Source organism: Apteryx rowi, unplaced genomic scaffold (assembly GCF_003343035.1).
Source record: "Apteryx rowi isolate R43461 unplaced genomic scaffold, aptRow1 scaffold_21, whole genome shotgun sequence".
In the NCBI taxonomy this organism is placed as follows: domain Eukaryota; kingdom Metazoa; phylum Chordata; class Aves; order Apterygiformes; family Apterygidae; genus Apteryx; species Apteryx rowi.
In genome coordinates this window covers 3593957-3615826 of record NW_020448419.1, presented here as the reverse complement: position 1 = coordinate 3615826, position 21870 = coordinate 3593957, and the positions used below count along the sequence as shown (strand labels likewise).

At 40.4% G+C, this 21870-nt stretch overlaps 1 protein-coding gene across 1 annotated transcript in view; it reads right to left on the bottom strand.

Annotated features, from left to right (window-relative positions):
* The window catches only part of PLCB1 (phospholipase C beta 1), a 484775-nt gene that overhangs the window by 75562 nt on the left and 387343 nt on the right, over positions 1-21870 (bottom strand). The window contains exons 19-28 of the mRNA XM_026064146.1: positions 20681-20765; positions 19473-19597; positions 18244-18398; positions 16321-16485; positions 14252-14351; positions 11278-11382; positions 10254-10363; positions 4805-4937; positions 3949-4002; positions 2007-2226 (exon numbers count right to left, since the gene is read on the bottom strand). Coding sequence (XP_025919931.1) covers positions 2007-2226; positions 3949-4002; positions 4805-4937; positions 10254-10363; positions 11278-11382; positions 14252-14351; positions 16321-16485; positions 18244-18398; positions 19473-19597; positions 20681-20765 — 1252 coding nt within the window. The remainder of the gene's footprint in view (positions 1-2006; positions 2227-3948; positions 4003-4804; positions 4938-10253; positions 10364-11277; positions 11383-14251; positions 14352-16320; positions 16486-18243; positions 18399-19472; positions 19598-20680; positions 20766-21870) is intronic.

The window sequence follows — 21870 nt, the reverse complement described above, 5'->3', positions numbered from 1 at the left end:
CATCTCTGAAATTACTGTGACAGCTTGGCATAATGAAGGAGAGTGGAGTGTTTTATCGCCAGATTATCATGAATGATTTATGGTCAGATCAAAATGAAATAAAAAACTAAAATCCTTTTTACTCAAAGCTAAATGAGTCATTTTATTTATTCAGTTTGTTTTTCTGCTTAAATTTGAATGGGATATGCTAGAGAAAAGAAAGAAATCTGAAATTGTTTTGTCTGGCACTGTGTCCCCCACATGTCGATACTGGAAAATACGGCATATAAAATGTCACAGTGTATGCAGTTGACAACCAGTCATTAAGGGAGTTTAGAAAACTCAAGTGTAGTAACTAGAAGCCTGAAAACTAGCTACAGTTGAGGCCAGCTGAACATAGACGTATCATGAGTATTAAGTTCCTATTAAGCAAATGACGTTCTGTCATCAAGCAAGCAGAAATGAATAAGCTCCTTTCTAGGGACATCTTATGGCCTGAATCCCAGTTACTTATAATCAGAGGTATTATCAACAAGTTTAGTAGCCAGAGAATGCTTGTAGCTTTTTTCTCTGATGGTCTCCTAGCAAAAAGTATTGAGGAATTTTCTTACTGCTTGTTCAATGTTTGCTTCCTTAAGAACTGCAGCCGATCAATTCTGTGCAAAAATTAAAGGTCTTCTGTGATTATCTAATTATTTTAAGAAATAAATTATGTTAAAATCAGAATGCGGCCCTGATGGGAGAAAGAAGAATCTGGGAGAGTACCTTGCCTGATTAAACACTCAACTGTAACAATATTAGATGCTGATTGTACTTATGTATGCATAAGTTTTGCCTGGAGTTAAGAATGATCCTTATTAACCTAAACTCTCCTACGATATGGATGATAACTGCGGACAGATTAATGAGCTACAATAATCTTTGCATTTCAAACTGATAATCATAAATGCAATGCTCCTTTACTACTATCTGAACAAATAAAGTAAAAATGACACCAGCAAACAATGAGATAGGGCAAGGCAAGACTGAGGGAGAGACATGGTACAGAAGGGGTGCGTACTCAGAGGCAAAGTCAAGCTGTCATTAAGGAGTCCTTGGGTGGTCTAGACAGATCAGCATTTAAACTGTAGTCAGATGCTAATAACTCTGTCAGGTGTTTCTTTCACATAAATATATCTGATGCTTTGTACTCCAGCACCATTTTTTTTCCAGGGTTCTAATTTGGAGACAATACTTTCCATCAACAAATTCAGAATATCCATTCTACCCACAAATAACATAACAGAGGACTAAATTTTGTTTGTTTTGATACTCAGATCTTGTTCCACCTCCAGAAAGCATACTGTGGTGGCCTAGAGTAAATTGATTCCTCCGTATGGGCAAGATGATTATGTGTTGCTACTACTTGAAAAAAACTCTCCTTGCTTGACAAAGGAGCTACATTATAAAGTTACATTATCAAGCGTGGGGCTGCAGTACCCATGGAACAGATACTCTTTCTCCTAAAGGAGGTCAGCATGGGAGATGATGGGGTGCTCTGATAACACATGCCACCGCTGATCTGAGCAGGAAGGTAAAACACATTGCTCAGATGGATCAGAGTTCTTTAACACTGCAGTCTGGTTCCTGAACTCTCAGTATGTAGGAGATGCCCCATCACATAGTTTATGGTTAAGCTCACCACCGAACCACTGGCTGCTGTTGCCAGTACAGCTGAGTTACTTATCAATACCAGAAGTGAAAGTCTCCAGACACAAATACTGTGCGCCCTCATTTACAGGGAAGGAGGTATGAAGTCATGAAAACCTTATCTGGCTTCTAGAGGAGAAGCAGCATATCATGAGGAAGGTTTTATCTGATGATTCGCACCGTTTTCTCTATATCAAAGCCTTTGATTTTATTTTATCTAGGAACACTTTTGATTTTTCTCTGTACTCTAATGTCACCTCCATAGTATTTGTCTACCATAAAACAAGACTGAGTAAAGATCTTTAATATTAAAGTCAGGAAGGCTGCATTCAACATACCTTTTCTTACTGTCTCTTTTTGCTGTTTTTTCTAAAACTGCTCTCCGTCGCAGGTAGTCATTTTGGATTTCATTATACTTTGCAGTGTGCTCTTTGATAAGATCAGTGGTTTTCTTGTGATGCCTCTTTACAAGGTCCTTCATTTCCTTGTAGTGCTTCTTCTGAAGCTTAACAAATGACTTCTGTTGTTTTAGCTCCTCAATAGTCTGTGCTTCTACTTCTGCAATGGTAATAACAAAAGCCACTTCAATTTTCACTGACTGAAATCATACGTTATCAGCACACAGAAATTGCCATCAGCAGGGAATGAAATAAAGCATGCTTGTTTACTGATGTTAAGTGGAATGCACTAGCTTAAACTAACCAAGTAAACTTATCTGGAAATAAACCAACAAGACTGAAAATACTGTGGCAAATTTAACTGATTTAAGAGTAGGAAGCAAAGTGAAAATTTTGAAAGACGTCCAGCAAAATAGAAATGCTTTCTTCCTTTCCTCAAGCCCTTTCAGATGCAGAAGGTTCCAACTAGCCCAACATATATAAACATGATCGCATTTCTTTTCTGTATCCACTGAACCAACACTTCAAGTCACCCTTCTCTCTAGATGAAATTTTTTCCAGGGTATGTTATTAAATGAGGAGGAGCAAGCAGCCGTGTCAGGTCGTCTTTGCTATTTCGGGTTGTCTGTTTTGCAAGCTACAGTTGCCAAGGCAGGGAGTATGGATGGCTGAAATGCAAACTGTAGGGGCTACATAACGTGCTGATGCCTGAAACCCCTTCACAAACAGCACTTCAGCTGCCTGCACGCTGTCCTCGACCTGGGCACTGGCTGGGGCAGCTGCCCTGATACCATGCCCAATGCAGCTCCTTCCTCCTTCCCACCCAGCTCCTGCACATCACCATGGGCAGGCAGCAACTCCTTTGGACTGCGTTCTGCGAGGCCTCTCTTCCGAAGCCCACAGATGAGAAGATACAGACAACGGTCGGTGAGCAAGGACAGTATCGCAGATCTTGGCCTGTTGAAAAAGCTCAGCTCACAACCAGAACACCGGATGTAGGCACCCTGGGAGAGACTTATTCTCTCGCATGCTGGAGACCCTGGATCAGCTGAGATACATGGCCAGCTGTTTACCAGTCTGGCAAAGGATGGCAGGGAACCCTGGCTTGCATGATCTGGGGAGACTGGTCTGGGAAAGGCACACTGAAAGCCTGTTCCCAGACCTCTCTGCAGAACGAGTGTATGAAACCAGCAGGTACTTCCATGCTCAGGGCCAGCCTCTTTCCACTGTCCATACGGGAGACTGCAAGGCAAACAGCACACTGACTTGCATGTGTTTTATCTGTTTTCCACACCTAAATCTAGGCCTACGCAAGATTTGGACAGGGAGTGAGTTCTTAGGTAGGGGAATGACTAAAAAATAAACTGAATTATGAGATTTGCAACCTAAAATCTATCTCTAAGTCTGAGGATATGACTCCCAGTTGAACAATAGGGCACTACCTGATGGACGGACAGTTTGCTTAGTGTAACAGAGCAGTTCCAATTTTGCAGGAGTGACGGGGACGCCGCAAGGCTAATGGAGACAAAATAGTTTCACTACTATTCACAATATTTGGAGCAGCTTAGCTTCCATTTTGATAATAATGCTATTCTTTTGTCTGTGTGAGATGGTAACACAGTGTTGTGCCTGTAAGATTGCAAAAAAAGGACATTTAAAAAAAATTCCCTGCAAGGATGCAATACTGATCTCATGAAATGGGTGCTCAAACATTTCATGCTTCGAAGCTGAGGAAGAAGAGCTGGTATGTACATTTGCTATGACTTACTGCAATCATAATCACTCAAAGAAATACCTAAGCCAGATGGCCCATTTCACAAAAATACGTGCTTCTCTTGACAAAAAAGTGCATCACTCATGCAGCAAACTGTATATTTATTACCTGTGAGGACGCTCTGAATAAGATCTTCTGTCTTTGCAGGTGCTTTCACCGAACCTAGAGATAAAAGAGATCACTGACTCTGTCTCTTTTAAAACAAGAGCCATTATTGTGTTGCTTGATCGTATGTTAAAACATGGCAGGTGACACAGAACATATGCTGACATAAGCATTTATAATCATTTGAGAAAACACATCTCTTGAACAGAAAAGTAGCAACATGGAAAGCAACGCTAGTCCTGTGAACCAACACCAAAAAGTAACCTTCCAAAAACCCACCTGAGCTTCCTTGTTTTACTTATGAGAAGGATGTTATTGAACTCACTGATACCACTCATCTGAGTCATTTAAGTGGTATTAGGCTGACGGTTAGTACAACTGCTTTACATTATGATGACAGTGCAAAATTTCTGAACATGAGATGAATCCAGCTCCTTGGAAGTCAGTTAGATCAAGCCTATGAAGACTGCAGTCATAAAATTGTAAACATTGTGGTTTAGCAAGCATTTATTATAGAGGAAGTGTCAAAACAGAATATGTAAGTATCTAAGAGTGTATTTTTTACGTAGAATAAGATCTAACTACATGCACAAATTAGGCATAATTGTAAAAGTAATTTAAAGAGATTCCTGCACTTACAACAACAACAACAACAACAACAAAAAACAACGGCAAACTTTCTTGCTCATAATGATCTTCAATTTCAGCTCTTAGGTAGAAGACACTCGTGTATTTGAAAAAGACTGGTGGGAAAATGCCCATCTGTTTTATTAAAAAGCCTTTTTATTCTTTAAAGCACATGAAAAATCTGTAGCCGGATTTATTTTACAAAGATTTTGTTATTATTATTATATTTTACCTGGTGCTGGTTGGCTATGGACAACCTGAGTTGCTGGTTTCGGTGTAAGAGAGGCAGTGCAATTTACTCCGTTTTCTGCTGGTGTTGGCCTAGGTTCATTGTTGGCTTCTGATGGTGCATCCCCATGGTCAATCTGAAAATACATAATGATTTACATTACTCTTCGTAAGTAACAGACTCAAAATTATTTATTTTCAGATATATTTTAGCCCCTTTTTAAATTGCAAAATTCTGTAAAGGCTATAAATAAATCATTTTAAAAGAAAAGAAAAAAAGAGTATCTTTAAGGGTCATGGTAATCCAGGTGGTTCATTTTTGCAGGGTAAATTTCAAGAAGAAATAGAGCATGTATTATTCTGAAGAAGTATTTTATATTCTAAGTAGATATAACCCAACAGGGACATTTTTCATTACAGTATATATTAGCTGCACCAGATGTGAAATCTGTACTTTATTGAAAAGCATTGTTCTTTGCTGTAAGACCTTTCCAGAAATAATGTAGAAACTGGCATGAAAATATCGCTTGAATCCCTGCTGTGAACAAAATGTTTGTACAAAATTGCTTTTAAATTTCATAGATACACACAGCACTATCATTATTCACCATTTCTTACAGCACAGAGACATACTTCTGATTCCCAAGATCTTACATTCTTGCAATTACACTCCAAGGATAATATGTAAACAGTACCTTCATCCTGCTGCATAAAAAACATCTGTGGTATCCAAACATTTAAGCATTTTCCGCAATCTTTTCTCTCTCTCCAGTTTCCTGAAGGCTCAGGCGTACATTGCACTACGCACTGAACATCCTACAATTATCCTTGCGGCCACCGGGTTTGTAATGACAAGCAAACACCCAGGGCTCAGCAAACACAAAGTCATTCAAAGCAATTTTTGATTTTGAAACGGCCACCCCCCTTCTCCGCGTCCCCACGAAGAAGGGCCAGTTGCCATGGTGCCTGAGGGCAGCCCTGGATTTGTTCCTTCAGCTGCTTCCATTTCATTCTTCAATGGTAATCAAATTACATGCAGAGGCAGCATACCACATGGTTTTGTTTTTTTTTTCCCTTCATTACCCCATGCTTGCAAAATATCAGCCTGCCACTGCATCAACAGAGGCAAAATACATTCTGACCTAACTGTTTGGTGCTGCTCCTGCTGCTGATCTCCTTCATCTTGGCCCTAACATCACTCTGTATATTGCAAAAGGATTTCTGTCTCAATAGCCTATTTCTTCCAGAATTATAGGTGGGAAATACTGTAGTCAGAAGCATTATGCAACTGAAAACCATGCCAACTGCTTCATTTATCTCAAGCAGGAATAACTGCAATAAAATAAAAGAAAAAGATGACCTCACCAACACTTATGATAGTAGAATTGATGTGACTGGCAAGAGCTGCGGCTGTATAAATCCATACTCCTCACAGTAGTAATTCTTTAATTTAGCAAAAAGAACATTGGCCGCCTGGATCACCAACATTTAATACAAATAAAGTTAGAATTTCTAACTTCTGGCAAATTTGTACCCTAAAAGTCACCGCATGTGAAAGTGGGTATCGTCTGTTTTGTGACTGGGTTTGTAAGGTGTGAAACGCTGCATCATGGCTTGTTGAGAAACTACTAATACAGCCTGCCAGTTCTGGACAGAAGACATCTGTTTTCAGAAACTAAAGCAGAAATACGAGACAGGCTCAGGAAGTGAACAAAGAGTAATTTTCAGTGCATCAAGCAATCTAATCTCATTATAAAGCACTTTCTCTTCTCATAATTCATCATTCAGAATGCTAAAGTAAACATGATTTTCCCTTAATGGAGAATACTCTCTTTTTTCTAATACATTGTATAATCTAACCTTATATTTTATAGTTTTAATATTCATGGAAAATGGTTTCTATTCTACACATTGCCATGTCTTTTTTAACATAGTATGTTTACCGTTTAAGTAGAGAGACTGATACCGTACAGGAACATACTTATATAGTTGGCATTTTCATTTTTTCAGTGAAATGTATGTGGGGTGGGAGATCCTCCTCTGGCATTGAGTGTGCCTGTGCTGCGCTGTCAGACTGCAGAGCTTTGACTGCAGCAGCCTGCCTACGTCTGGAGATGCGGCTTTCTCCGGGGGCACTGGGAGAAGGTGTGCATCCCATGGGGGAGTCTGGGAAGGACGCAGAAGTATGGCAGCACTTAGATGATTTTGCCTCTCCCTTCCTTGGCAAAGGGTAAGCAAGTGAAAACGAGGTCTCCCTATGGGAAGTGTCAGATGGTCTTAACTTCTGTTACTGCAACTTGGTCTGATCATAATAATTTGGGAAATTATGCCTGAATTTTCATTTTAAATAATGGTATCAGACATGCTAAGTGAAGCTGCTCCCCTAGAGATCCTTTTGTCTACTTTCCCTATCAAAATAGTTTGATTTAACCAAATAAGTCAACTGCAGTGATTACACACATTTGTTTTAAATCCAGGAATGCAAAAAAATAGTTCCCATTTCAACACTGTTTTATGAGTAGAAACAAGAGGTTAGATGTTCTGCTACTTTCATCTTCAGACACTTTAATGAGGCAGCTAGACCTCCCAACTCCCTAACACGGCTCTGGGGCAGGAATTACACATGTCCCCAGGGACACGACTCCAGCAGGTGCAGCAGAAATGCATTTTACTCTGGCCAACCTCTTCTAGACCCCCCCCCCCACACACACCACTGCTACTGCCATGACTATGGGGATGAAAACGCAGGAGCTAGTCGCATCGCTCTGCTTCAGGCAGGGACAAGCACATGCCTAGGAACTCCCTGCTGCAAATCTCCGAAAGGCTCCTTCCTCCTGCCTGTAAAGGGCACTGCACAGGGTAAGAGGAGGCAACCTTCACCATCCACACGCATGCAGAAATTTGGTGCCTATTCAGATGAGGGCAGCTCAACGTGCAGACCCCGCAGCGCGGGTATTTCAGTGCTTTTGTTCTGAGAAGTCCGATCTGCAGAACAGTTACTCTAAGGCCAGGCTGAAGTAAAGCTTTGAACTTAAGTACTGATCAGAAACCTAAAGCTAGGACTTCGTGTCATGTTCAAGATGGGAACACTGCAAAATAATACAGAATAGCTGCTGTAAATTTTATCAGTTCTTCTGTGTTCTTGATTTACATTATTACATGGATAATTAACAGGCAGTGTAATTCTAAGCCTAAAGAAAGGCTAATTTATCTGTTCAAAATAATTCATTATTAAGTAGCTTATTTGGCTACTGTTTTGCAAGAAGTCTGAGGAGCGTCTTACAAGAATGCAGTTTAAAAACACAGCAAAGAAAAAATCTCTCAGTTTGCCTCTATTTTGACAGCTGCAAGAACCCAGCTCAGATAAATACATGTCTGTGAGGAGAGGGAAAGGGGTGCGTGGCAGGAATCAGTGCTAGCAGACAGCACAGCTTTGGACACCAACATTAGTAGAGTGTAGATTTGAAATTGTACCTAGAAAAACTCAGTCCAGGTGCACTTAGGTGTACGTATCTGCCAAACGTACTTGGAGTTATTTAACTGCGTTGCCAACGAACATACTTGCAATTATTAACCAATGCGATTCTCATGTGCCAATGCAAGTGAACAAAACCGATCCCTTACAATTTCGTCAGCCCTGCTGACTGACGAAGAAAATGTTGTTTTAGAGATCAGGCAATCTGAGATTTCCAAGTGCAGTCCAGCTGCCAAGTATCTTACCTAGCATGTATGTTTGTAGACATAAGCAAGGTAGGAATGGTGTACCTAGACCAAGACATAAAGTGGCAATTTTGCACATATCCTCTGCTGCTGCATCTACTTGAATGGCTACATACTTTTAGGAAACGCACAACCACAATCATTAGTTTCCTTTTAAAGGTATTTCTCCGGTGCTTCAAAACTAGCTCCTTTATTCTTTGAGTTTTCAAGTCCTTGACATACGGTAACATTACCTAAGCCTTGTATTGCAATTCAACTTCCCCTCTTCCTACTTGCTTTAAAAGGTATTCTGTGACAGAATTTTCCTTAAACTAACAAATAAGCCTGTACAGAGCAGGGAAATCTGTACTTTTTCAAAAGTAAAAATGACCTCTAGAGGTATTTAAAGCATTATGTTAAAAAAAGACTTTGCTATTAAAATAGAATCTCATGTGTAGAGCGTCCTAGATAAATGTCTAAGATACTATTGAGCATTTCACAGTGTCCTCATTCAGCCAAACTTGTGGCACTGCACAAAGAGTAGATCGTTGGCCACTGAATTGTAATGACTTTCACTCATCTGGTCTGCTTTGGGAATGTATTCTTGGTTACAAAATCTAGTTCAGATGAGGTTTTGCACATCTGAGAATTGAAGACAGACACCATAGCTAAGAGCATTTTAGGATTACAGAGCATTTCTCCATGTTTGCTAGGGATCTGCACAGAGCGCCTTTTGATTCACACGACATGCCTAACATCTGACACAAGCGATCTTTAAAATACAAGGTTGATCTTTTCAAACACTGCTAGAAGAAGTCCAAGTGACAACGACTGAAGCTGAGGGAGACTGAATCTTTTTAATTGCTTTGAATTCCTCACTATAAATAAAAATACATCATAGAGTATATAGGAAACAAAAGCTGAACTGTCAGTACCCTCAAGTCCGCTCAAAATTACATTTCTGTATTTGTATGCACAATACCTCCAATTATACAGAAAAACAGGGTTTAAAGGCTAGTTCTTAGGTAACCATACATATCCAAACACACACTAAACTACTGAAAATCTGGCTCCCACAGCTTTCAACCAAGCTACAGCAATAGGCCTGAACACTTAGTCACACTATGGTCTCCTCCTTCATATGTCTCTCTAAGACTTATGAGAGGTTGACCTCCAGAGGTCCTTTCCAATCTAAATTATTCCATAATGGTATTAGGTCTCTTTAGTGCTTCTTTGCTCTTGAGAAGTGTGTGGAGACATCCGAATCTGTGAGATGTGAATGCTTCTGAACAGAATAAGCTCTCCAGAAACAAAGTGCTATAAATAGACCCTGAAATTCTGGAATATCTGCAATATTTTCAGGAAGAGCTACTGATACAGAGTTATCATTTTTACAAGGGGAACTCCAGCATCAGACTTGTAAACACCAGGAAACGACTTATGATGATCTTCATTTATTAAATAACAAAGCTGCAAATCATCAGACACCTAGCATGGTTTTTCATTCAGTTTTTGGCGTCTCCTTACCTCTGAATTTGCTCTACTCATAACATGCTGATTTCAGCGGAAATGCATACAGAGTGCCATGTTACTCAGTTGTAATATACCCAAGCCTGATTCTGGGCAGGATTTTTAAAGGTGCTTAAGTAATCAACACATATTTTTCCCAGGGACTTTCAATATTTGTCTTTCTAGGCAAGGTAGGTGCTTTCAAATACTGTAACTCAATTTGCAGAGACTGAAACCTCCCTTACCTCTTTCTTCACCTCTTCCTCATCTTCCAGTGTCAGTGCTGCCAACTGCTTAGCTCTCTGCTCCATCAAGTTTACATATCTAATTGGATTGGATAAGGCCTCGATCACATCTAGAAATGAAGCAAATACTTCAGTTCCAAGCCCCTTATGTTATGGGTTTAGTGTTCCTTAGGCTTTAAGAAAGAGATGTTTTTTCTACAGATCCATTCTTTAGGTATTCTTAGGCTCTAGAAACAGCAGTGCAAGGGAGTACACTATCATGCACAAGTACTCTAACATGAGCCATCAAACTCCAGCAGAGGGGACACGTGCTGGCAGTATTTATTCACTAATACTGAGCCTGACCACCATTCATTATTGTAACAGAGAGCTAAGAGAAAAATGGGGCAGACAAAAGGTGCTGCTTTGGCTGAGCTTTTTCTTATGTCTTTGAGTTTGTGCTTGGGTGACATGGATGTGCATTTTTGTGCATATGGTGTTTTATGATGGATTTTCATAGGCTTTCAGCAATGGCCAGCTTGGTTCCTGCTCCGAGACATGAGGCAAAACAAGGAGCATTAGTAAAAATCCTATTGTTTTATAATCAAAACAGCTATACAGAATACATTTCTTTTAACTGAATATGCACAATACGATCTTTGAACCTATCCTGGTTTATAGCTGATTCCAAAATACAGCACTCTACATTAAGCACAGCACTTCCCTCTGCTTAGGAACAGCTACATACAACTGTGGCACATAAACAAAGTTTCATTTGTGTTTCAATGGCAAATGCCTGGGACACTTCCTCCTTTGGAGTCATACAAGGTCTGCTGAAAATTAAAGAGTTTGCTCTGATCCTAAACCACAGGTAGACTGCTACAAATTGGGCTGTTCTGCATGAGTGATGAGACATAATGATCCATCAGATGCAGCGCTTTGTTCAAACGACTGCTATCCCATTATGACAGGTCACTGACACTACATCCATTTCGCATTTCAATTAACCTTTATATTTCCCAGTAGAAAAATTTCACAAAATTACCTGCATAAGTATCGGGTACATAGTCTTTGACCTCTATGTACACAAAGAGAGCTGGCAGTGTCAAAGGTTGGTTCCTTTCATTCCTCAAACAGATGTAGTGATAGCCTGTAAAATAAGAGCCATCCAGTTCAGAGCATAAGCTGGGTATTTCCAATGTAATTGTGTTATAATTTGTTACTTACAATGTGGCTCCAACTGAGCCAGCAACTCCAGGAACTCCTGATAGGGAAGGATTTACCTTAAGGTTTTCAGAGATAAGCATACAGACAAGGGACTGTTAGAAAAGCACAGGAACACTGCAGTTTAAAAGGGTATTTTCCCTTTATTTTTAAGTCCCTGAAGGATGCTAAATTGTCATTTATATTATTTTTGATATATTCTATTTTATTCCTTCTGCTAGATTTTTTTAGTTTTGGAGCTCTTATTTTATTTTCAAAAGCAACTCTCCTAGTACTCAGGAATCTGAATTGCTGATAAAATTGAGATGTCCTAGTTCATCCATAACACAATATCTAATGAAACAACACAGGCAATGTGGCACCGTTCTGCTGAAGAGTGTGTCAGAATGAATCCTATTATGTGACCAACCTTAGAAATGTATTTGAAAAAAGATAATTTGCAGACAGTTTCGAAAACTGTCCTGTGAGAGTAACAGCACAGCGTTACAGCACAGCTTAGCCAAGCTAATGGCCAGCCCCAATCCCCTTCTTCTAGCCACCCACCACCCACTCTTACTCCTTCTCTTGTGCACTGACACTTGTCTGACTTTGTAGGTAGACAGCTCAGCAAGCTCAACTTCAGAAAAAGCAACTTTTAGAAGCTGTGAAAAGTTTTCTATCTGTTTAGCTCCCCAGCAGACTGCCAGTTTAAAGACAGTGATGGGAGTGTATGGCTAGGGGTGGGAGAAAGGGACTTTCTTTTCAGCCCCAGCGAATTGCTACAGCTTAGCAGTGCTGCAAAGCTGCATCCTCTGCCTCATGAACTCGTGTCTCCAGCACCACAGCTGCAGCTGTTATCCTAGGGAAGGATTAGGGAGCCATACATACAGGTAGTGGTAGAATACAAGTCAGCAGCAGGATGCCCTTATCTGGGGAGATTTTCAGATAAACCATTACATACTCAGGAGTATGTAATGGTTCAATCCTTGCTTTGGGAATAATGGTAATTCTGAGGATTTGTGTAACAGTATGATAGTTTTCAATAATGCCTCACTCCAGTGTGGGTATTCTCCCAGAAATTAAAACAAAAAGAGAAATTACATATTACGAAACTTTCTCAGTTCCCTTGAGCTCCACAGCTGAATTTCAGCATGTACACAGCTAAAATAATCACGCTGTTCTCCATCACATGCTGTAAACAAATGATCACTGGAGTCAGAAGGACAGAAGGTTGGCCTGTGGGTACAAGCTCTCAAAAGTGCTTGTAAGATTTAACATAGTGGCCTCTGTTCTAAAAAGCACAAACTCAAAAACAGGTACGTCATTTAGCGCTCTTCTGGATAGGCTCTGTGCTGCTCAAAGGGTGACCGCCATGAATGCGGATCATACAAGCGTAAGAGCTCACTTCCACCAGAAGAGGGAAATCCTGCCTCCTATTCACAGCCACTCTTCCTCCTCTCCCATCACCTACCTTGCTCTGGCACTCTCAAACCCTCCATGAGGCAATTTTATCTATGAGCCCAGCAGAAAACTCATCCAGCATAAAAAAGTGGAGAGTTTGCTGTTGGATTTATAAACTGGGCTGGCTCACAAAAACATTTGTTGATTGACTGAGCTGGCACACCAGAACAGCCAGGAATGCATAGCCAAGAGCAGGCGAGAGAGGAGGAAGGGAGAAGAGAAAGAGAAGTGAGACTTCAGATTAGACTGGCGAGGAAATCCTGCTGCAGAGAGGGGCCCAGCAGCAAGCTCCACCTAGCCCTCCGGCACTCGCGCTGAGGCCAGGCGACCCACACCAGCCAAGACAAGGCTTGGAGTGCTTCTTAGAAGCACCCTGATGCCACCTGCCACAGGAGGAGAAGGAACTGATTTATAGGTTACCGGGGCTCAGGCAGCCTCCAGGCATAATATGGACAACAACTGCTAGATACAGGGACACGTGAGTTTTGTCTGACTGCTGGGACTGGCTAGCTCAGGCGTAGTGTAGACACAGATATCCTTCCTTTTCCAGTGTGACTGAAGCTGTGAACATGTCTATGGCCCACACGCTTGCCCTATTTTGGACTCCTACTCCTCCTGTCACTGGAAAACTGGTGTTGAAGTCGGACACTTCCCTTGCTCAAAAGGCCAGTGTCACCACATCCATCTGAAACACACCTAACAAGTAAGGCCCTCACCTGGAAAATTGGGGCTGAGTTCTCAAACAAGATAGTTGCCAGTTAAGTGGTCAAACTAATTATAATAACAGTAATAATATGATTTGGAAGAGACTAGAAATGTTCTTTAAAATTTTCAACAATGAAGATAAAATAATTTTGGGTTCATTTAAAGGTTTTACAGAGACACAACAGCTTGCATATCCGCTGTCGGTCCCTGCATGCACGCCTATAAAAATTACATCACAGGAGCACGATTTGCTTTCATTCCCAGCGCTCTTCCATTCTCACAGAGAAGACATACCAAAATTGGTTGCTGCTGCCCTCTTTCCTCTCAAAAGAGTATAATTGCGCTTACCAGCATAAGCCGGTGAACACACAATTGATCTACTGTAGACCAGCAAGTGCTAAGCATGCCTCCGATGCTTAACTCTATCGGTTTTCCTGGTTCATTTAAATGAGAAAACCAGATTTAAATTTAAATCAGATTTGAATTTCTGGTGAAATACGGTGTCTTCCTGTTTGAAGATAAGATATATTATTCAAATCCCCAGTTGCTATCAATCTGCAGAATTGCTGTTGATCTACAGTAGTTGAAATTCTGGCTTGTTGTTTCTTTTTACCACACAATGTATGTCTCAAGAGAGAAAAAAAGTTTACCTGGTCGAATTGCTGAGACAGGTAATATCCGATGACCAATAAACTTCCCTCCTTCTTCATACACTGCTAGCCTCAAACATGCCAGGGTAGGTAGAACAACCTAGTAGGAAATATTGTTGCATTATTAGTGTTCTGCTCTGAATGAAAAAGCTGCTTCCAGACACAGGATATATAGCAGACAGAAAGAAGCAGTTCTATCCAGCAGATAACATCTATACATTCATAGTAAAACTTGCTATACCAGAAATTAGAGTGTATGCAACTGCATATCAAAATAACTCTCACAGAGTTATTTTTCAGCCAAGAAACTTGAGGTAGGACACGTGCATAGTATGCTGAAAGCAGCAATTTATCTGTACATTTTGAACACAGTACAGGGGGCTTTGGCAGCTCCACTCTTAGCTCATTTGAACGCGCTCTGTTCTCACACCCTGCATGTTTGATTTTTTTTTCCTTTGTGTGCGTGCCAGTGGGATTACTTATTTCCGAGACAAGTCACTGATAGACATACTAGTGCTGAAAACTCAAGAAGCAACTCAACATGATTTGGAGAGCGTCAAAGTACGAATTACATGGACATGTCAACCCCAGTGGGCTTTCCAGTGCTGCAGTACATTTGCTGGCAAGGCTAAAGAGGTTTAGTCAGGCAGGATGCTTGCCAACTTTGGACGCTTCCTGACATGGTGTGGTCAGCTATGCAAGAAAGAAGGACAAACAGCAAAAAAAGGAGACAAGAAATGAAAGAAAGGTTACTAAACTACCCCACAAAGACCTGAATCACTTTAAATCTCAGAAGTAAAAAAAATCTTAATTTTATTCCTGCCCTGCCCGTGAGACTTTAAAAAATGTGCAGCACAATTCATCTCATTTTCTTAGTCAATGTGAATACACATACAAATACATGTATTTTGAACCTTGGTGCAGATGCATATTTTTTCAGAACACGTCATGCTAAAATTTGTCTAGACAATGAAAAAAAAAGCAACAATCTAAACTAAGAGTTTCTATAAGTTATTTTTGACATGACTAAAAATAGTAATCCATGCTCCTTCTGAGCATAGAGGCAGTCAAGCATGATCATAACTAACTAGAGAAATGAAGTACACTAATTAGAAATTCATCACAGAAAAAAAATGTTAGTGATGTTTCCAAACTTGAACTCCGGCAGGCTGCCAAAAGAAAGTCATTCAGAAAGCAAAATATTCAGGAAGAGGGCTGCACTCCCTCGAAAGCAGGGCTGCAAGCACCAATTGTCTAAGCATCTCCGTGAACTACATTTGCCTAGAGACATATGAGAGAAGTATAAAAAATACTGGTACTCAGGACCCACTTAAACACACTGTCCAATAAACAAAACCTAAATAAAAGCAGAGCTCCTGTTAGAAAACTGGCTGTGAGTATACTTATAAAACACAGTAAGTGCATGATCCTAAAATCGGCTTAGTTCTTCTGCTCCCTCCAAGTTTGGAGAACTGAGTTTCAGTAATATTGTTCAAACTGCATGAGTGACTCAGGGGCCTATGTCTCATTTCAGGTGGATGGCATTTAGGCTATATTTCATCACTTAGGTTATATTTATGTAGCACAATCTAGTGCTAAGCCGAGATAACGTTGCTCTGAATGTGCTAGCTTGGGCAGCCAAATTGGTATAGCTATACACACACTGTGTTAACACGTTCTGCTTTTCAGCAGGGCCGTTCAGCCCGGGCAAAATGCCACGGTAATTCAGCAAAACTGCTTCTGGGATCTGTGCTTGCTTGTTCGCGGCTCGGCACGGCACTGCACCACATCACAGAGATCCGGCTACTGACATGTTTGCTGTTTCCAGCGGTGCCAGTGACACAAACAAGGTCACTTTTAACCTGACCTATTTTAGTAGGGCCTGGCATGACTACAGTAGCAAAATTATACCAGAAGTGGTTAATGATGAACAGTTGAAGAAAAAACCATTTGGAATCTCTTCATATTCTTTCTGGCAAATGCGAAGTTTCTGAAAACACAGGAATTATCCCACTGGACAGAGCTTAAACAAGCACGGTGCACCTCTGGGAAGCAAGTGTTACACCAACCTTCTTAAACACTATGGTTTCCTCTTCCCAGACAGGATTAACTGCGTTGCCTTGAGAGGTCTTTGTCTTTAAAGCTTTTCTTCTTGTATCCACAGGCAGCCCAAACATGTCAACTTCTACGTAGGTACCAACTTTTTTATCAGAAAGAAACTGACCTGAAATTATCTAAAAACAAAGCAAATGAGGATCGCTAGAGATAATTTTGGTGGATTAGGAAATGAGTGGCTGAAATTCAGATGGATAATTCTCATTAATGATAAGACAGCATGTGTTCTTAAGAAAAAACAAACAAAATCCCCAAAACAACAAACAAACCACTGTCTAACATTGCAGACAGAAAAACAACTTAGGAGGCCTGCTTTTCTGGGACCTTGTGACCCTGAATTCCCCTGTGAGTAATAATGTGGTTAAAATCATGCTGCTGTCCTTCCCTCAGCAGGAATACTAATTTGGATCTCATTTCTCAATCCGTCTGCCTATTTTCACAACACATTATCTTTGAGACCTGCATTTCCAGCCAGTTTCAACCACAGGTTCAGAAGATAGTGCTGGAAGAAAAGAGGCACGAGCAGCAAAGAAACTATGTATGCCTTTTATTGTGACCAAAAAAACAAGTTAAAAAATATGTATTCTAATACTAAGGCTCTTCACAGAGATAAAGTTTTGCTACAAAACCAAGACAGCTATGAAATAGCTGGTCTTTACTACACCTTATTTTAAACCGGGAACAGAACTCTCCTTGCAGCTCTGAAAAAAATAAAGGCAGGCCTGCAATTCAGAAAATTGAAGAGGCAGGGGAATATTCAGCAGTGTCACTGTACCTTAATAACCTCAGATTTGCTGAAAGCAAATCTTACTCACTTTTCAGCCGTATCGTATGTGGCCACTAACATTATAACTAGCAGAGTCTTCTCTGAGCAGGCATAAGCAGCTGACTTCTGATAGTTGTCTCATCATTCTTGGATGCTCATTCCTGTTAGAAATGCTGTGCATCTCCTAATAGCTATTGAATGATTTCCACCTCCATTCAATAAAATAGCAGAAGAAGGTGCCTCAACCCCCCCAGGAGGAACTAAAAGGTTCTGTGATTACGGGTCACCATGGAAGGTCACTCCCACCTAGTCGTCTTTTTTACCACGCATGTCATCAGGTTATTGCTTTGTTCATATTCCTCCTAGCAGTGTGCTGCTATGCTTGTGTCTGCAGCCTGAAAGGAAATACTTGTTTCTTCCAATGAAAACAGGAGAATATTTTGCAGGTGGATTCTGTAATAAGGACGCTGGTCTAATGAACATGTCCATTGAAGGAATAACAGGACTTCAGAAAGTTTATGCTTTTATACCTAGAGATATACCGAGTATAAATTTGTGATCCTGTCATAGCCAATGCAATCTAGCACTCTAATCATTCACAGAAGTAGTTTTCAATTTGCAGATTTCATGAGGGTCCTTGGACTTCATGAGGAGTCGTTAAAAAAGTAACCAAGAAAAGCAAGTGGGCAATGACTTGCAGCTGACATTTAGAGTTCAACAATTTTCTGGAGAACTTACAGGGGGCCAGAAATTTGTTTTTATACTAAGCAGTGTACTGTTCTGGCTATTTCAGTGCAACCTACCACTTTATAACAGCATCGTGTTTTAAATTCAGCCCTTTGTTACTAAAAACTTGGCCAAAATACTCTTAAATTCAGTAACATCCTGGTTACTTGTATGAAAAAGAATATCTACAATAAAAGTACTCATATTTAACCTGCAATATGAAATGTGGGGCAAGATCCTTCACATTTTAAAAATTAAATGTCACTCCCTGAAATTAAATGCATTTTCTTGAATTAGTATGGTCCTTTGCCAGGCCACTGCAAAACAGAAACATATGTATGTTCTGACACGATCAAGAGAGCATTTTCACCGGTTGTATACATACCTTGACAGACAAGGTATTAGCTACTATTCCATCCACTATACTTTCAGTAAACGGGTCAAAATGTTTGTCTGGTCTTCTCATGAATTCTGGCTTTAACCTGTATCCACTTTTGCCATTGTACTCGTACATTCCCATGTTTATTTGCATAGACAAATCTACGTGGTAAAAAATAGTGATAAGGATTAGTTCTGTGTAGACCACAATTGTAAATAAGCAATAAAATAATATTATGCCTTGTAATTTCAAACGTATAATGCAAACAGCTATTTATGGAATACTGTTGTTTGTTAAAAGAGGTTTCAGATTTGATTGCAGCCATCCTCCTGGATTCTTCCCATAAGAAAAAGATATCTTTCAGATACTACTCTGTAGATAACATTTTCAAATTTTAGAAGGAGCATTTATACTTAGGTGTTGAGTTCATCAGTGTTGTGCTGATTCAGGACCAGACCTAGCAAAGTACTTATGTCTCTAACCCCTCCCAAAATTAGTAGGATGCTAGGTGCCTGAACCTGGTTGAAACTGGCCTGAAGAGGTTTCTATTACTCTACAGACTATGTCTATACTGTGGTGTAGTGCTCCTTCACAGTCCTGCCTCCCTCTTCACCCACATAAGGGATCCAGGGAAGCATGCCACAGCTCCCTTCAGCCTGCGCAGGACTTTCCTTTCCATGGAGAGGCAGTGCGTACATGGCCACGACTGGGAAAGGAAGAAGGCAATGACACCAGCCTTGACACAACATGGCCGGGATATGTACTGGGATCCCGTAGCTGGAAATACTCATACGTCTCATAGAATAGACAGAGCCTTGGAAGACAACACATCCTATTTCAACAGTGACTTGTGCATCTAGGAGCCTAAATGTCTTTGTTTTTTAAACACTCACTTTTAAAATGGAATTTGCTGTCTAAGTCACTTCAGTCTTGATATACTGAGACTTCGCAAGACACAGGAAAAAAATCATTGCCACATCTCAAATGCTGCTCAGTAGTTACCACTTATAAATGATGCTAACATGGAGATCATTATGTGTGCACATTATACTAGCTACAGCACGTCAATTACGAATATTGTTCAGGTCTGGTTAAAAAATGTTAACTAACATTAAGTATTATTCAACTGCTGACAGTCTTTTGGTGAATAAAGCTTTTCCTATCCCTCAAACAAAACCTGCATCAGAGAAATGGAAAAGTACAGCTTACTAAATCAAAAGACCGTCAAAACTTACCTACAGTTTGGAAGTTAAGAGCAACCATCTGGCAGCCGGCATTCCAAAAGACCTGTGGCATGTAGTTCGAAGAATCTACACGTGTTCCCTTTGGATAAATTCGGCTTAGCTGCATTTTGTTGTATCTAAAGGGTGAGTAGTTAAGACATGGTTCATGTGACAAAAAACACCTTGCAGAGAGGTTACACAATTGCAATATTTAAACATGGATAATCTTTACAGAATAGCGTGGCTTTGCTTTTTGAATTTCTGCAACCAGAATGTTTCCAGAGGTCCATAATTTTGTAGGAGACATAATAAACACAGGGTGATTAAAGGTGCTACTTGTTCCTGTACGGAGTACTTGGAGTAAGCAAGGAAATAGTATAGGCATATGCATCAAAAAGATAGCATTCATAAAATTCTATGTATCATCATGATTACTAATTTGTGATTTTCCTAAGATTGTGTTTATAGAGATTAATCAGCTGTAACCGGCAAACCTTCCACTGGTGGAGACAGAGGTGCTCAGCTAAAAAGTAAGTGCTCTTCTGAAATGAGCATCAGAATTAGCCTCCACATACAGACAGAAAGGATGAGTATGCACTTATAGCCAAGTCTACCAATCTCAGACATCAGAGCATGCTGCAGGTTATCTTTCTCCATTAATCTTCTTCAAGGCATTATTTTATCTCGATCATTCTTTCTGAACCGCAGCCATGAAAAGAGGCAGTGAGAAACACTGAAAGGTTTAAACAGATTCCTCCTTAGCTTTTCTCTAGAAGTTACAAAAGAAAAACTAAAAAGGAAGTGGGTGCTAATAAAAAGAGTTCAGTGTTCTTGGAACCAGAGGAACAAGAGTTTGAGGAAAAGCACAGTCTTTTGTATGACCTTGCAAAAAGTTACCCACATCTTGACAATTTTCTCCCCATAACTCCTACCGTCTCACATGGGATGATAAGTTTAATAATGAGAATATAAAGCAACAGGTCTTTAATATGTAGCCTATTCCTTCTACTGTTAGACCATATCACAAGGATTCATGTCAACTTTTAAATCATCTCATCAGAACTTAGTCCTGTTAATTCATCCAGGAAGACAGTCAAGCCTACAAATTTCATTTGGGTTCCCTATTTTCCCAGCTCCTCTCTCCAAATTCCAGTAAAGCCCTGTAACAAATCTAAGATTTAGAAAGGCTAGGAAAGCAACTTTCTGAAAGTCAAGGATACTCCACAAATTCCACAGGAGACTTTGTAAGTTGCTCAAGCCCTTTGGTTTCCACGAAGGAAGACATTTCAAAACTCTTGTTGCGTTCTGTAATTTTAAAGGGGAGAGAAAACAGTGACATATTAGAGCATGAAATCATATGTGGTATATTAGCTGCAAACAACTGGTTTAGTCTCAATTCCTCTAACCCACCTACTGTTCACCAGCTCATTTCACAGCAGTCTCAGAGGATTCATCTATACACTTGTTTATTGACAGCAGTAAGCTCACTCTGCACATACTTAAGGGCTCTGGCAAACCCACATTAGCACTGCCTGAACGAAGGGGACTGGTACTGCCTGGGAGTGGTACTGCACCAGCTGCAAGTCACCAGAAAGGTCGATGCATGGGCAGAGGTCTCTCATGTTTGCTTACAAAATCATGTTGATATCTTCTGAGAGGTAGCGCCCCAAGCCCATAGGTGAGGAGTAGAGGTGACATGGTTGCTATTGTGGGGAACGCAGAGGGTCCTGGGGGATCTCTAGACTGTCTTTGCAGGTGGACACAAAGGGTCTGAGCCAATTTGAAGCTGCAATAACTAATGTCATATCAGATTAAACTAAGCAGTGTGCTAGCTGTGCCTGCAGTGGTTCTTGTTATCTTCAGTATGGCAGGGTAAGCTCACATCTGCCTTGAACAGTCACAGAAACATTCTTAACTAATCAAGACCAAAGGTACACTTCTGTGTCCCAGCATGTCCCCAGACCTAAACCTAGATTCATCTGGAGCTTCTATGAGCTCTTTAATTTGGTTCAGCTTTCTGAGCTGGCATACAACAGTCATGAAAAGCCATATTAAGCTTATACATTAGTGGGGCTAAACATTCATTTGCATATCATTTGTTACTCAACTTTGCCTGATGTGTGCACAGCCTTTCAATGTACCCATGTGATATGCTGTTGCAAAAAGCCTAAGTCAAAACCCTTTTAGCCAAAGCATTTTTTCCTTTAAACTTTTGTACAGCAGGTAAGGATTCCTGCAGAAAAGAGCTTCTCATTTCATCACATAATCAGCTGTGTATATTGCCTAGAAGGGGCCACAGCACTGAGAGATCATGTCCATTAAATGTCTCAGCACTGCTCTCTTTAAATGAGGCAAATAATGCACGTGTTGCAGCATGAACTCTCTAGCCTCACCACTCCATTGAAAGCAA